Source organism: Lichenostomus cassidix, chromosome 6 (assembly GCF_008360975.1).
Source record: "Lichenostomus cassidix isolate B80296 chromosome 6, HeHo_3.0, whole genome shotgun sequence".
Taxonomy (NCBI): Eukaryota; Metazoa; Chordata; class Aves; order Passeriformes; family Meliphagidae; genus Lichenostomus; species Lichenostomus cassidix.
In genome coordinates, this window is record NC_139487.1 from 15,240,959 (window position 1) to 15,255,038 (window position 14,080).

At 35.9% G+C, this 14,080-nt stretch overlaps 1 protein-coding gene across 9 annotated transcripts in view; it reads left to right on the top strand.

The window, feature by feature from the left end:
• EXOC6 (exocyst complex component 6) overlaps positions 1–14,080 on the top strand; it is an 88,427-nt gene that overhangs the window by 49,971 nt on the left and 24,376 nt on the right. For 5 of the 9 annotated variants that reach the window (XM_085065200.1, XM_085065201.1, XM_085065203.1 and 2 more), the window contains exons 19-21: positions 294–323; positions 5,923–6,064; positions 13,889–13,962. In XM_085065200.1, the coding sequence (XP_084921326.1) occupies positions 294–323; positions 5,923–6,064; positions 13,889–13,962 (246 nt within the window). Of the gene's footprint in view, positions 1–238; positions 324–5,922; positions 6,065–13,888; positions 13,963–14,080 lie in introns of those variants that run through there. The other 4 variants (XM_085065202.1, XM_085065204.1, XM_085065205.1 and 1 more) reach the window with 2 other exon arrangements.

A 14,080-nucleotide genomic window follows, 5' to 3' on the forward strand; every position in this document is an offset into this window, starting at 1 on the left:
TATCATTTGATGTTTGCAACTTTGATATTTTGGCATACAGTTCCTTATTACAGAAAAATGTATTATTGTCAAAATAATATTATTTAAGTTATAATCTCTTTGTTACACCTCAGCAAAAATACTGTATAAATCCAGAGGTTTAAAAAAATTATTATTATATAGCTATAATTGTTCTTTTTGTAAGCTTTTTCTTATCTTTTATTGCTACCAATTTTTATTCTTTTTTTTTTTTTTGAAGTTGACAGTACATCTTAATTTTTTTGTTTTGATTGCCTTACTGGTTTCCTTCTCAGAATAACAACAATGACCATGCAGCCATGTCGGTAAGTAGATGCAAGATGAAGAAAAAGCATGTGAACAGAAAAACTATGAACTGCCTGCAGGCTTATTGCTTCAATTTTTAATCATTTAATAAAAGGACCCTTTCTGTTTTGCTGATAACTTGCTGTGTACCTTGTGTGGATGCATGCAGGGATCAGGTTAATGACTAACATTGGGCTTTCATACACTGGGACAGACAGCAGGAGTCCTAAAAACCTTGCAGAAGGATGATGGGGTGTGCCCTGCATCCCAAATGAGGTAATTTGGAGGAGACCATGAGACCTCTTGAAAGAGAGGTCAGGTATCAAAATACAGCTATGAGACATGCATACAGAATTAGGGTAGAGTGATATAGCTGAATAAAGAATCAGTGTTAGTTCCAACGTTCCTCTGCTACATTTGCCTGGGGTCAAGGGAATGTGTGTGCTGGTGCTTTTTAAATTCTTTTTTTAAGAAGATGATAATGGCATTTAAGAATTCTCCCATGCCCCATTATTTTCAGGTTGTAATCTTTTTTTGTATGAGGAGTTTATTTTGATTTGGCATAAGTATTGCTGTGATAATGGAAGTGATGACGTTAATATTACTAAATTATTAAGATCTGGAGAATGGATCTAGCAGTGGGCTCCCAAGTTGTTAGGAGCCTAGAGCACATGAATTACATGGCAGGTGTAGGGAGATGGATTATTTAATCTTTTGAAGAGAAGGCTGAGGAGATACCTAGTAGCAGCCTACAATCTCTTGAAGAACAAATACAAAACTGATGGAGCCAAACTTCTTGGTAGGACTGACAAATTCAGATGTGACTGTGGTCACAGGAAGAAGATTGGGAGGTAGAGCTTCAGTATTAGGGGGAAAGCGTGCTTGAAGAGAGTACTGCAGTGTTGAAGGAGATTGCACAAAGAAGCTGCTGAATTCCCATCCTCAGTTATGTTGAAGGCTCTGCAGGAAAGAAGGTCAATGGACCTGAAGTAGTGTTAACAATAGTAGTGTTCTCCAAGTAGAAGGTTGGGCTAGATGGCATTGGTGGTTCAATCCAATGAACGTTTCCATCACTTGGATACTCAGCATCATGGGGAACTGTCAAGCTAATAGGTGTCATGAGCTCTGTGTTTTATGTAGAAATATCACCTGTTAATATTGTATAGTCTCAGTCTGCTGGTTATGTCATGATCGAGGACTAGCAGAATTTGAGCAACGTACAGCACAGAAGCTGTGTGGCTTGTGGAAGGTTATAATTGGAAAGTCATGCAGTTTTTAATGGTTCTGTTTTCTGAATTCTTAAGAATTTAGTCTTTTGAGATTATTTTTGCATCCTATTTTAAGTTCATCTTGCAGTTTGTAGTGCTATTAGGTGCTTTGAATCAGAAAGCAATATAAAATTAAAATTATATAGCTGTTAATGTCATGAAATAAATTGGATAATGGAATTTGTAGTTAAGGAACTACCTTTTTTAGTTTTATTTTGAAGAGTTAAGGAAAAATGTTACCTTGTATTTCCAGATAAGTTAACTTGAAATTGCAGTGGGTCTGTGTGTAAGTGGCTTTAATCTAAGTTTAGAATTAGCTGAAAGTTTTTATTCTAGATATGTGCCTTGTCAATACAAAGCTGGAAAAGAGTGGCCATTGAAAAGAGACAGTTGCAAATTACTTTCAGTTAGGTATTTTTAATTGTTTCAGTAGCATTTGGGGCAGAGACTGGAATTAAAATTGATTCTTAAAAATTCCGTTCATGTTTTTAATACACTTGTATCAATAGTTAAAAAGTTGGAATTTTTAACCCTGGCTGATAAAATCTGTATGTTTAATTTATTTGCATTTTCAGAAAGAATAACATTATGTTATTTCATATTGCTAAATTAATCATTCATCTTAGCATCTTAGATTTAACGGATAAGTTTTGTTATTTTCTTTTTATGCTGAGGATGGCAGTTTGTTATTTTATTGTTTCTGTGATTGGCAGCAAAAGCCTAATTTCACAGCTTGCAGTGAGGGTGAAGGGGTGGTGGTTTTCTGCAGCTATATTCAAAAACTGTCAATCAGCAGCCTCCACAGGCTACTTAGAGAATGGGTTTTCTTACTGACTTCTCCAACTGCTGCTTCATGCTGTCTTTGATTGGCACAGCCTGGCAGGGAGGATGGATGAATCTGTCACTGGCTGGTTAATTGTGTTGCTGGTCTCAGCCTGACATCGGGTCTTTGACTCCTAAGTGGCTCAATACAAAACAAATTAGCAGATTGTAGTCATATTTCTCATTCTATATGCTTTGACTTTGTTGAATGCAGTCCATAAATCATATTGACTGACACCATAGTGAATGATGAAAGCTGCTTTTGAGACAGCTAGCATGGGTTTTAGAAAGCAGCACTGCGAAGGTGCCGTGGAAGGATGCATATGGCTGACCCTTTGGGAATTTCCTAGGAGCCAAATGTCTCTTTACTACAATTGTTCTTAGGAGAAAAGCTTTTGGGCCCTATAAAAAAGGATTTAATATGTCAGCAGATTCTCTTTACAAGCTCCTTTGAAATATAAGAAGTTTGTCTAAGGGTTTTCTCCTTTTACAAACTTGTATTTCAGCAAAATGTGAAGGCTGGGTGAAAAAACAGTTGCCTTTAACACTGTTAGCAGGTGTTTTTGCGTATAGAATAGGGTCCTTGTTTCCTAAACTTTACATTGATTGAGTGGAAGAATAGGTTTTGTAGATAGGAGCAATTAGCATAGGCACAGCAGAGACAATAGTGGTGTCTCCAAATGGGAGGCAACTGGGGCGAATGTGAGAAGCCTGCTGAATCTCTGCATGCTATTGAATATAGGTATTTAATTGCTTGATAACCATGGCCACCCCCACCCCCCTAAAAATAATAATAGTCATTTATAAAAGCAAAACAACTGACGGAAAAATAACAAACATTAAGACTGTTTTAAAATTGCGATTTGTTTAATTCTGAAAAATAAGTGTTATTGCTACGTTAATGAATCCTTATATTTCCTCTTCAAAATGCTTTATGAAAAGAAGACAAAGAATTCATTATGTGGTAGATGTTGGAAATTTGGAGATGAATTTTTAACTAGATGCTGTTTTTCAAACACAAATTTTAATTTCATTCTGTTCTGGGTATCATACCTTCAGTGTATTTTGAACTGGGAAGCACTGAATTTTGAAGAGGATAACATATATATGTTCATGTATAGTTCACATTTCTCTTAGTTAAAATTCAGCATTTTGATAGATACGTATAGCTTTATTTTTTTGCTAAATTTGAGAATATTGAGTGATTTTTATTAAGTATTAACTGTGTATAGTAGACTTGTAGTATTTGTTAATGTGTCATTTGAACAATAAGCCTGTAGTTCAAGTTACATAGTTGGAAATAGTTTATATGTTAGGATGTTTCCATTTTATGAAATTTTAAAATCAACATTAAATGTACATGTATTGATACTTAAAGTCCAAGTGGCTTTAGCTGTGTCATTTCTGTATTGTAACCATTATCTTGTGCTCCAGTGCTATTGATATTTGCCAGATTGTAACAATTAACTACACATGCTTGTAAGAAATATAAATTCTGTCATTTATTTAAGATAACAGAGGAGTACACATTGTTTCCATATGAAATAAACTGAATGTTAAAATTTTTCCTGACAACCTATTAATCTGGTTGAACTTTTATTACATTATAGTGGCAGCATAAATAGGACATGGAGCTGATTTGATGGAGCAGTACATTAAACAGAGATGCACTAGTTGTTCCATTAAATCAAAATGACATTTCCATTAAGTTTTTCAAACGTATTACACTGTAATTACATGAACTGTGGTCCATTGAGTCCCCTTCTCACCTCCCTTTTCCCTTCCTTTTCTGCCTATTCTTTTTTTCTTCTTCTTTCCCCTATTCATATTGATATTGTTCTGCTTGGGGAATAGAGCTGCATGTCTCCCGGCATAATTGCTGTTGGGTTTGGGAGACTTCTAAGCATGCTGTTCTTGCATTGTTTCTTACATTCTTTGTTGTCAGTTCATCTATTTTGCTCAAAAATGTTATTTGCTTTTCTGAGATTTTCAATTAAGAAACTGACATGTCATTTTAGATAAAAAGCTCCTAACAGTTCAAGGTGTCCTAATGCTAAAAAAGAATTAGCAAGAGCCATTTAATGTTTCAGTGTGAACGTGGGGAGAGTTGAAGGCTCTCCATTGTATTCTCTACATTTTAATAACCTTTTCACGAATTACAGGATTTTTAAAGCACAAAATATTTGGGGCCAAATTTGCTTTCTGTTATGAAAATTTTCTGTACATGAAAATTCTATCATGTTAGCAAGTTGACTTATTAAGGACAAGATCTGGCTCTTCAGATGCTGGAACAGAACTTTCCAAACATACTGGGACAGTGAACTGCTGTCTGTTATAATTGTTCATTACTTACATGTGTTTCTGGGAATCAACAGTGAATTGATCAACCTGACTTTGCAGAAAACAGCTGGGGAACCATTACTTTAGAGGAACAGGTGACATCACTGTACTGATGGATAGAAGTAAAACAATAGTGGTGTGTGCTCCAGTAGCTCTGTTATGTTATTACGGTTTATTTTGTGTAAACATATTGTTGCCTTTGTTTCAATGTCATTGTAACATATACTTTAGTTGAAAAAGAGTGGTTTCAGTACATTAAATTACAGAGATTCATGTAGTTGCATTTGACACCCAGGATCCCTCTGTTTTAAAAGATGGCAGCGCTGTGAATAGAGTGGTGCCATCTGATTTGGTATCTGGTCTCAAGTGGTTTTCTTAACTTTAAGGTAGAATTTTGTTATATTTCAGGTTTTATGTACTTAATTTTAAATAATTTATTTAGGTTCACATCTGACTTTGTGTTTTGGTTTTTGATCTCATGTTGGAACAATCATCGCAATTACATGTAGATGATAAAGAGCAATATTGCTAGTTAGACTGTGATTGGGAAATTATTTCTTTTTTGTACAGCAGAGGGCTACATTTCATTCTGTAAGTAGTTGATCACTGACAGCACTGATTTATTAAGGACCTAAAAAGATTATTGATAAGCATGAGTATTTTAAATAGTTTTCCAACAAGTTTTGAGATGGAATCTGAGCAATTAAACTAGCAATAATTAGCGCAAGCTGTTATGAGAGATGCCCTAACCAGTAGCAATCATTTTGATTTATATAAAGTTGGGGTTTTTTTAATTTACTATTGTTAAAAACATGCAGCATGTTAATTTTCATTACATTCTTGCCTTCATTTTGTTTGTGTTAAAAATACTTAAATAAACCCACAAAGCTGTCTGTATGCTCCAGCAACTTTAATTGTCATTGTTTTGGAAATGTCCTTGTATTCGTGAAGACTGTTGGATATCTGGAAGAAACATCAATAATTGCTTTAACATGTATTTAATCTAGTTCTCTGTTTAGTCTAATAGAAACAAAGCTAATAAGTCGAAGAAATTACAGAAAGTATGAACTCTCTCCTAAGTTTTGTGTCATTAAGACTTAGGGTGTATATTGCAATAAAAATCATACAAGCAGTTCTTTAGTGACCTATCATTTGTTTCTATCTTAAAACTTGTTGCTTTTTCTACTAGGGAAAAGTGGCCCAGACAGCGTGCATGTCAGCCTGCCAGCATCTTTCAATGTCCCTAATGCAGATGCTACTGGACAGTGAATTAAAACAAATAAGCATGGGAGCAATTCAGCAGTTTAATTTAGATGTGATACAGTGTGAATGTAAGTATATATTCCTATCTATATTGGTCTTAACATTGATAAAAGTTATTTAATGTAAGCTATATATAGTGATCCTTTTCCATAATCTGCTAAAACTTTGTATTTTATTAAAAAATAATATTGTAGTATATCTTCTTGTATAAGTATTTATGAGTAAGTATGTTGACATTCCTGGGAAATTTTTAATGTTCCTTCTTGAGTTCTATCTACTATGGTACAACTTTTAAATGTTCCTCACTCTTAGAACTGCTACTGCCTTACTGTTCAGAATAATAGTACTCCTTTAGTAAACATCAGATGTTGTTTTATTGTCACTGTTTAAAATATGGCATCAGAATTATTTTATAAACTGATTCAATCCAGCACTGAAAGCAGGGTTAATTACCTCATGTTTTGCATGGATCTCATGGTTCAGGATGAGCTGTTAATCTGTGGGAAGGAAGTTACTCCCGTGAATAGGTGTTAGGACTGGTTTTGTAGTTGATGACTGAGTTATAGTGGAAAGGCTCACTAGAGGCTTTTTTCAGTGTGTATTTTCAGATTCTTCTGCTCTGTTTTTTGTTTTTCAAAATATCTTTCCTGTTATGTGTTTGAAGTGTAGGTCTCAGTGATTTTGGTGACAGCTGTAAAAATGGGGTGGTTCTGCAAGTCATATCCTGAGGCTTTTACTTTGGATACATGAAAAAAGTTGATGACTACTCCATTAGAGGCCACCTATGGGAAACTGAAAATTTGATTTCAAGCAATGTTTAGCATCACAGAAGGTTTTTGTGGGAGTCCAGGGACAGACTTAAGGGGCATTTTTGACATTTTAACCATTTACTTGTCCTCCTTTCTCCTGTCTTATTTCTTATATTTTGTCTGAACTCAGTAATAGGTAGAGCAGGCATTTGCTGACAGTCCCTCACTGTCCAGCCTTAGGGCCTTTCAGGGCATGGAGTGATCTGACAGGACTATCAGGGTCAAATTGATAGAATATTTGTGATTGTGATGTTGAAATGCTGTGATTGTACTAGTTAACCAAACAGATCACTGTTTGACTTTTCTTACTTTTAGTATGCTTGATGTTGCAAATTTTATAGTGTTCTTTTCTGGTAGGTATGTAGGATTGTGTTTGTGCATTTGTGTAGTTTGCTAGATGTAAAAAAGATAACAGTTGTAAAATCAGAAATTTTACAGTATTCGTAATAGTGGCATCATAATCATCCTAACAAGCTGAATTGATGAAACCACTGAACAGTCATCTGCCTTCTGAACAAATAGTGTAACAGTGAAGGAAGCTTGTCCATTACAGTATTATTCTGAGTCTAATATTTAAAATATCAGCTGTGAGCAATACAGTACTTCACTACTCTTTGTAGATTAACCAATGCCCTGTTTCTCTCTGGGGTTTCTAGCAGTAGAGGGGATAAAATGTATGTCTTGCAGGTGACTTTCACAGTATGAACAGTATGTTCACAGCAAAGAGGGAGAAGCTCCGTTGTGTCCGGCTGTCATCTGGTCCTTGGGTTGTTTTCAGAGCTTTTTCTTCTTAGGCAAAGGCTGATATATGCCCTGATTAGTGCCATCCTAATTTCTTTTATCATTCTGTCTACCATCTTTGGTTGATGCACTGCAGAAACTTCAATCAGTGAAGAAATCTTAGTAGAGTTTTATTTGATCTAAAATGGTAACATTTTGTTATTTTAAAATTAAAATATAGCTGTAAGACAGGTTTTTTTATAAATGTAGCCGTTATTCTGAGCAGATGGTGTGGACAGGACATATCAAAACTTGGGCCACACTAAGAAATTTCAGAAAGCTAATAGGTTAAAAACTGAAAAATGCATTCTTTCCACCCACCACTGTGTAATTTCTAGCTTGGGCTGTACCAGTGCTAATAGAATGAATTTTATTTCTTCCTTTGTGCAAAGCTTTTAAACCATGTTAGAAAAAAAAAATCAGTTTTGCACAGAAACCCTTTGAGTACTTTAAATACAGTTATGGAAGCTTGTCAGAGTAGCGTGTTGCAACAAATGACAATTTGCAGTCTGTGGAATAAAGGAGTGACACAAGATTTTGCTCAGACTGCTTTGCTGATGTGGTTTCATTCATAAGGTCCATCACAGGCACATTCCAGGCCTCAGTGTGATGCCTGTGATTTATGTTCTTGCTCATCACCCTCCCCCAGCTTTATTCTTTGATGCTTTGGGATTAATGGATACGACAGTGACATTTCAATTAGTGCTTAGTGTGTGCGAATAATTCACAACTGTTGGAAGTTTTCTACTGTATTGTATTAATGGGTTTGACATTTTACTTACAATGGAGTATACTCAGATGAATTTTGAACTAGTAATTTAGATGAGATGTAGAAAGTTATTAATATCTGAAGGTAAACTTTTAAAAATTCTTGGCAATATTCTAGAATGTTTTTTCTGATCTTGTAACATGGTAATTTTATTCTTTCTGATATGAACTGGAGAGATCTAAATAAAACCAGAAAAAAGTGATTACTTATTAGTATTTTTCTTTTCTGTTAAAAACCAATCAACAGTCCAAACAACAATCCAGCAATCTGTTAATGAGCAGCAATCTGTTAAAGTCAGTAAGTGCTCTTCTTAGTGGCAAAGGATAGGTAGAGTGATAAGTGGGCTTCCAAGAAAGGAAGGTGGAAGGGAAGGAAGTGATCTGGTGGTCAACTGTGATTTTCCTTACCCTGCACTAAATTTTCATGCAGTATAGTACCTATAGTAGCTAACTTCAAAAAGCAGAGAAGACAATCTGGAAATATCTGATAGTTCTGCTCAACAATAATAATAGCATCAGGTGGTCTCATCTCATGATTTGTAAGGAAAAAATAAAGTTGTCATCATCATCTTGCTCTTCTTCTAGCCAGTTGTTTCCTTGCAAACATTCCAAAAGCTTTCAGTTTGATTTTAGTTTGTCCTGTTTTTATCAAAGTATTTCTCTACTTCCTCTGCAAATTTTATAACCTAGAACAGTGTTTTACGTCTGTATTTTGCACCATTCTTTCTCAGTGGTAATCTTCCACTAGGATGATTTAGATTGTTGCAGCAGTGTTCAGAAAGTAGAATGTACTAGGTCCCATTGAAAAAAATCCAAACAGTAGTCTTTTGCTTCAACAAAAGCAAGAGACTACTCTTCAACCTTGTTTTGGTTCTCCAAGGAAGGAAATGCGTTGAGAAGGGGAGGTGTTTGCTATTTCTTGAAGATTAAATTCAAGTGTGGACTACCGTATCTCGTTTTACAAGAAAGGTGGACATAAAAAATGAGCTCTTCAGAGAGACCGTCCAGATCTACTTACCTTTCATTGGCATCTTATTAAGGAATTAGAACTTGTCAGAAATGGTAATTGTTGGGAGAGCTAAATGTTATTTTTTAAATTTATGTGTTTTAACATAGATGAACTGTGAGGCAGAATTGTTTAGAAGAATAAAATATGGGTGAGTGGGCATCCTTTTTCACCCAGCTGTGAAAGGGTGAAAAGGTTTGGGGTCTTTCCTGTGAATGAGCAAGGGTTAGTGGAGAGTTAGTGCAAAGCAGGATGCTCTATATTTTCCTAATCAGCCCTATGTGTGGCTTCATGGCAGTCCCTCCTTTCACCCACTGTGTGAAGAGCTGCAGTATCCAAGAGCAAGTGACATCTTGACCAAAGTGTTCTCTGCTGAGCACACACAAAAGTAATCTCCAGGTGGGCATGCCAGAAGCTGAGGAACCCAGATCCTGTTTTCCTTGAAAAGGCACTATATTCTTCTGTGGAGGCCCCTGCTTTACCTGCCTACTCTCCCATCTGGGCAGTCAGGTTAACTCACTGGAGGCCATCCTTCATCTGCTGCTCACATATGGCATCACGGGAGGGAAAGGAAGCAGCGAGATCTTGCTGGCGCTGGGGGCTGCTGCCTGGCCAGCTGGCAGCTCCCTCAGCAAGGCTCCCTCCAGGCGTGTTTGAACAGCTGGAGCATCCTACAGGGCTGCAAAGTGGCTGAGGCAGCCGAGACAGTCACCTGATTCTCTGCTCTTCCTTTAAAAATACTTCTGTGGCTTTGCTGTCCCGCCTGTGAATCAGTGCTGTGAGACTGGAGTAAAACTGTCCTAATTTAGCTTTTGATTCAAACTCTGGACTCTGGTTTTTAATTTTTTCCGCTGAGTAGAAAAACAGCTTGTCAAGAATTAGGTACTGAATTCCTAGACCAACAGAGAGGCACAACCAGATGATGTCTAAAAGATGGGATTTTGATAAAATTAAATTAAGAGATCTGTTAAATCTAGAATTGCATAGAAATCCAGTGCATTTTACAGTTAAAGATGTCTGAAATGCCATTTAGCAAATACTTATATATACATATTTAATTCTCATGTATCCTGTACACAAAATATAATTAAAAGATCAAAGCAAAATAGTCAAAAGAAAATGGACTGAATTTTTTTTACAACATTTATATTCACCATTATAATTTCTGTGTTACCTCCCAGCCTGTTTTTGTATTACTACATATTTTTTCATTCAATGCTACCTTCTTTATATTCCTAAACTGCCTGTTGTAGGAAGTTATGTTGAGGTTGTATATATTGAGGACAGACATAGTGCCAAGGTTCTTGTTTTATATGCACAGTATCAGCAAAGTGGAGAAAGAGAAGATGTTAACAAAAACCTTGTGAATACCAGATTCATGTAATATATATTTTCAACTTACTTTTCCCAAACATTTAAGTTTCTGATTCAAACTGCCAAACAGCCCATTGTTTGCCCCTAAAAGTGACAGTTTAATGGTGATCTTTGCATTCCATTCTCCTATATTATAAAATTCCAGAATGCTTTTATGCACATTAAGCCAAACAACCAACCAGCCCCCTACCCCTCTAAATCCTCTTTAAGCCTAGAATGATTGTAGGGGGTGAATATTTTAAAAGATGTATATATGACAATGTTTCATTACTATCTGGAAAAGGGCCCTTAGGACAAAGACATTAAGAATGTTAATCCTGTTCTTATAATATCTTCCTAATATGCTGTGCAGTAGAAAATATTTAATTATCTTTGCAAAATTGTTAGCAAAACTTAAAAGCCCTCCATTGAGGGCGGAGGGGGAACTGTCTGACTGTTACCATAAGTAGATTATCTTTTTGCCCTTTGAACTCATGAAATTATAATAATGAAACAAATTCTATTGTAGTCACCTGTCAGAGTGATCCAAATGTGTGAATAAATGCTTGTGCTATAGTGAGTGTCCCTAATGTTGTAAAAGCATTCATAATATAAAATTGTAGTTAAAGAGAACAAAGCTTATACAACAATTAAGTTTGGTACATTGTGTGCTTCTTATTCCATACCTTTAATGCTAGTAGGTATTGTGTAGAGAGATTAAATTGTTCTGCATTATTTAATGCATTAGGATAAATTCCAAACTATTTTAGCCTGATGAGCACAGAAAAGACATAAATATTTGCCCTGTGGCATGTAAGAATATTCTGCTGTAGGAAGATATCTCCCAAAGTATAAAGTGCCAAAAGCTAGCTGAAAAGACTTTCTGAAGGTCACAGTTCTGAGTTATAGTCACTTTACAGTTATATAGCCCTTCTTTTGCCATTGATCTTCCTTCTCCCGGTGCTAGCTGCAGCTGAGGAGTGGCTGGAGGAGCTGAGATTCTGCTGAGAGGAGCTGGTCTCAGTGTACTGTGTATGAATAGAAAGATAGGGCCAGATCAGATGATCTGATGGACTTTACCCTTCTGGTTTAAGGCATGTAGAAAAGAACCCTTCTGAGCATCATGCCTATCCTCCTTACTAATGTGCTGCCGTAGCTCACAACTCATGTGTCTCTTCTCATCTGTTTGCTGTGGAGCTGTGCTTAGGATTCCCTGCTAGAGTGTGGTGTTGCATTCTAAACGCTGTGTTTGGCTGAGCACAGAGCCCAGCTTCGCTGTCCTTGAGAAAGGGTGTTCCTAGTGGCCATGAAATACCTGCCAAAGGCAGCCATGCAGACACGAGCCTTTAGCCTGGGTTGTTCAGAGGGGTGCCTAGGGTTCCTAGGCTTTGACATCTCTGTAATTCTGCAGGTTGGTGATTGTACAGTCTGCTTTCTCTTTGCTGCTTTTAAAGAGTTTATTTTTAGAAAACTCTCCCTATTAAATACTGAGTGTAAGGTATGTTTTTTCTACTGTTTTTAAGATTACGTTTTCTTTTTTAAAAGGCATGTTTGTGGTCAATTAAAATTCCCTGAAAAGGCCTCTAGAAAGTTGGTGTTATAAAGTAGGAAGCCCAGACAATTTAAAATTCAGGCTTGAATAGAGTAGTCAGTGAGCATTTGCCAGTTACCAGTACTTGTCTGTGACATTACAATGGTCTCCCTAAGGCATTTGACTGCTATTTTTTATTTCTTTAGTTGATAGAGAATAAAGTTGTATTGCAGTTCAATTCATTCTCCTATTACATGACTCTCATAAAAACTTTTGCACTAGTGTAATACAAGTAATAAATTCTGCTTCTGCTGGTAAAGCTGCTGTGTTAATATCATATCCATCTATTACTAAGCTACTCTTAAATATTCTGAGATGGTCTCAGTAGTTTCTTGTACCATTTAAGTAAGAGTCTTTATTTAAGATTGTATTCCATACAGTCATTTTCAGACTTGCAGAATAATCAGTCTGAATTCCTTAGTCTGCTTTAAGTTGAAACCATACATTCAGAAGTAAATGTTTGCGGTCATTATTTTACTGTCGTGTTAGCTCAGACACCAATGGTTTTCTGGATTTTACCTCCCCATAATCCAAATTTTCTAACTAGCCATTTAAAAAATATATTAAGGATTTCATATTACTTCTAAATGTTGGTATTCAGAACAGTAGAGTTTAGCACTGGATCTGGAAATTAGATACATATGTTCTGTTTCCTCTACCATTGAATGACCTGTTTCTCAAACTTGGAAAAAAATATTACCTTTCGCTGCCTCAGATGATGCTTCTCTAAAACTATTGCAGTAGTATCTACTTTGTTTTGTTAAGACCTCTACCTGAAGGGAGTAAGAAAAACTCTCTTAATTTTTTTTTGAAATAAGATATCTAACCTGAATGCAGATGTGAGGAAGTGGGTGTTTGTCTTTGTTATTAACTTGTGACTGGGATAATAACAACAAAAATTGTATTTATTTTTTAGTTTGACAACAATTGACAGTTTCCTGATTTAAATAAATAGCTTTCTTTCATTACCGTGTTGGCATTTTTTGTATTATGAATATATTTTTGCCTGCCAATTTTGACAGCCAATTTTGGGCTCAAAATGAGCAGAAGTTCATTACTGATATGCAGGCTGAAAGGTGTGAGCAGGCATTTCAGCGCTGCTCTGACCATGGCATGTAGGGCTTTCTACTTGTTGTCTACACATGAAAGTAACTTTCACCTTAGCGTTTGTCCTTTAATGCTGTTTGGCTGGAGGTGGAATTTTTATAGGATGGATGCTGTAACAAAGGCAGATATTTGAAAATACATTGACAGCCATGGAATTGGTATTATTTTGAAATTCTTCAGTAATCATGCACCTCAGGCCAAAAAATATGTTGGTTTCTGTGGTTGTAGCATTCCTACTGGGTTAGAATTTTGTGTAAAATTTCTAATAATACTCCTAAAAATATTATTCTCTAGGATTATTGGAAAAACTATCAAAAGGTTGTTTTTTGGTTGCTTTGATTTTAATCACTGTGAGTTATTAGTTTAAACTATTTCCACGAAACTATGCTACCTAGCATTTATAGTGCATAGAGCTTGATTTTTCTGTTAGGTTAAAAAAAAAATCTACATCCGTAATATTTTAACCTTTTTTTTGCAGTGTTTGCTAGTTCTGAGCCTGTGCCAGGATTCCAGGGAGACACCCTGCAGTTAGCTTTCATCGACCTCAGACAAGTAAGACACTAGTTGGTGTTTTTTATCCTACTAATTTCCCCTCCTGACCAATGCTGAAGTTATTAAATTCAAGAACCTTTCATGTTTTTGCATTCCCATGTAATTAGTTGTGAAAAGC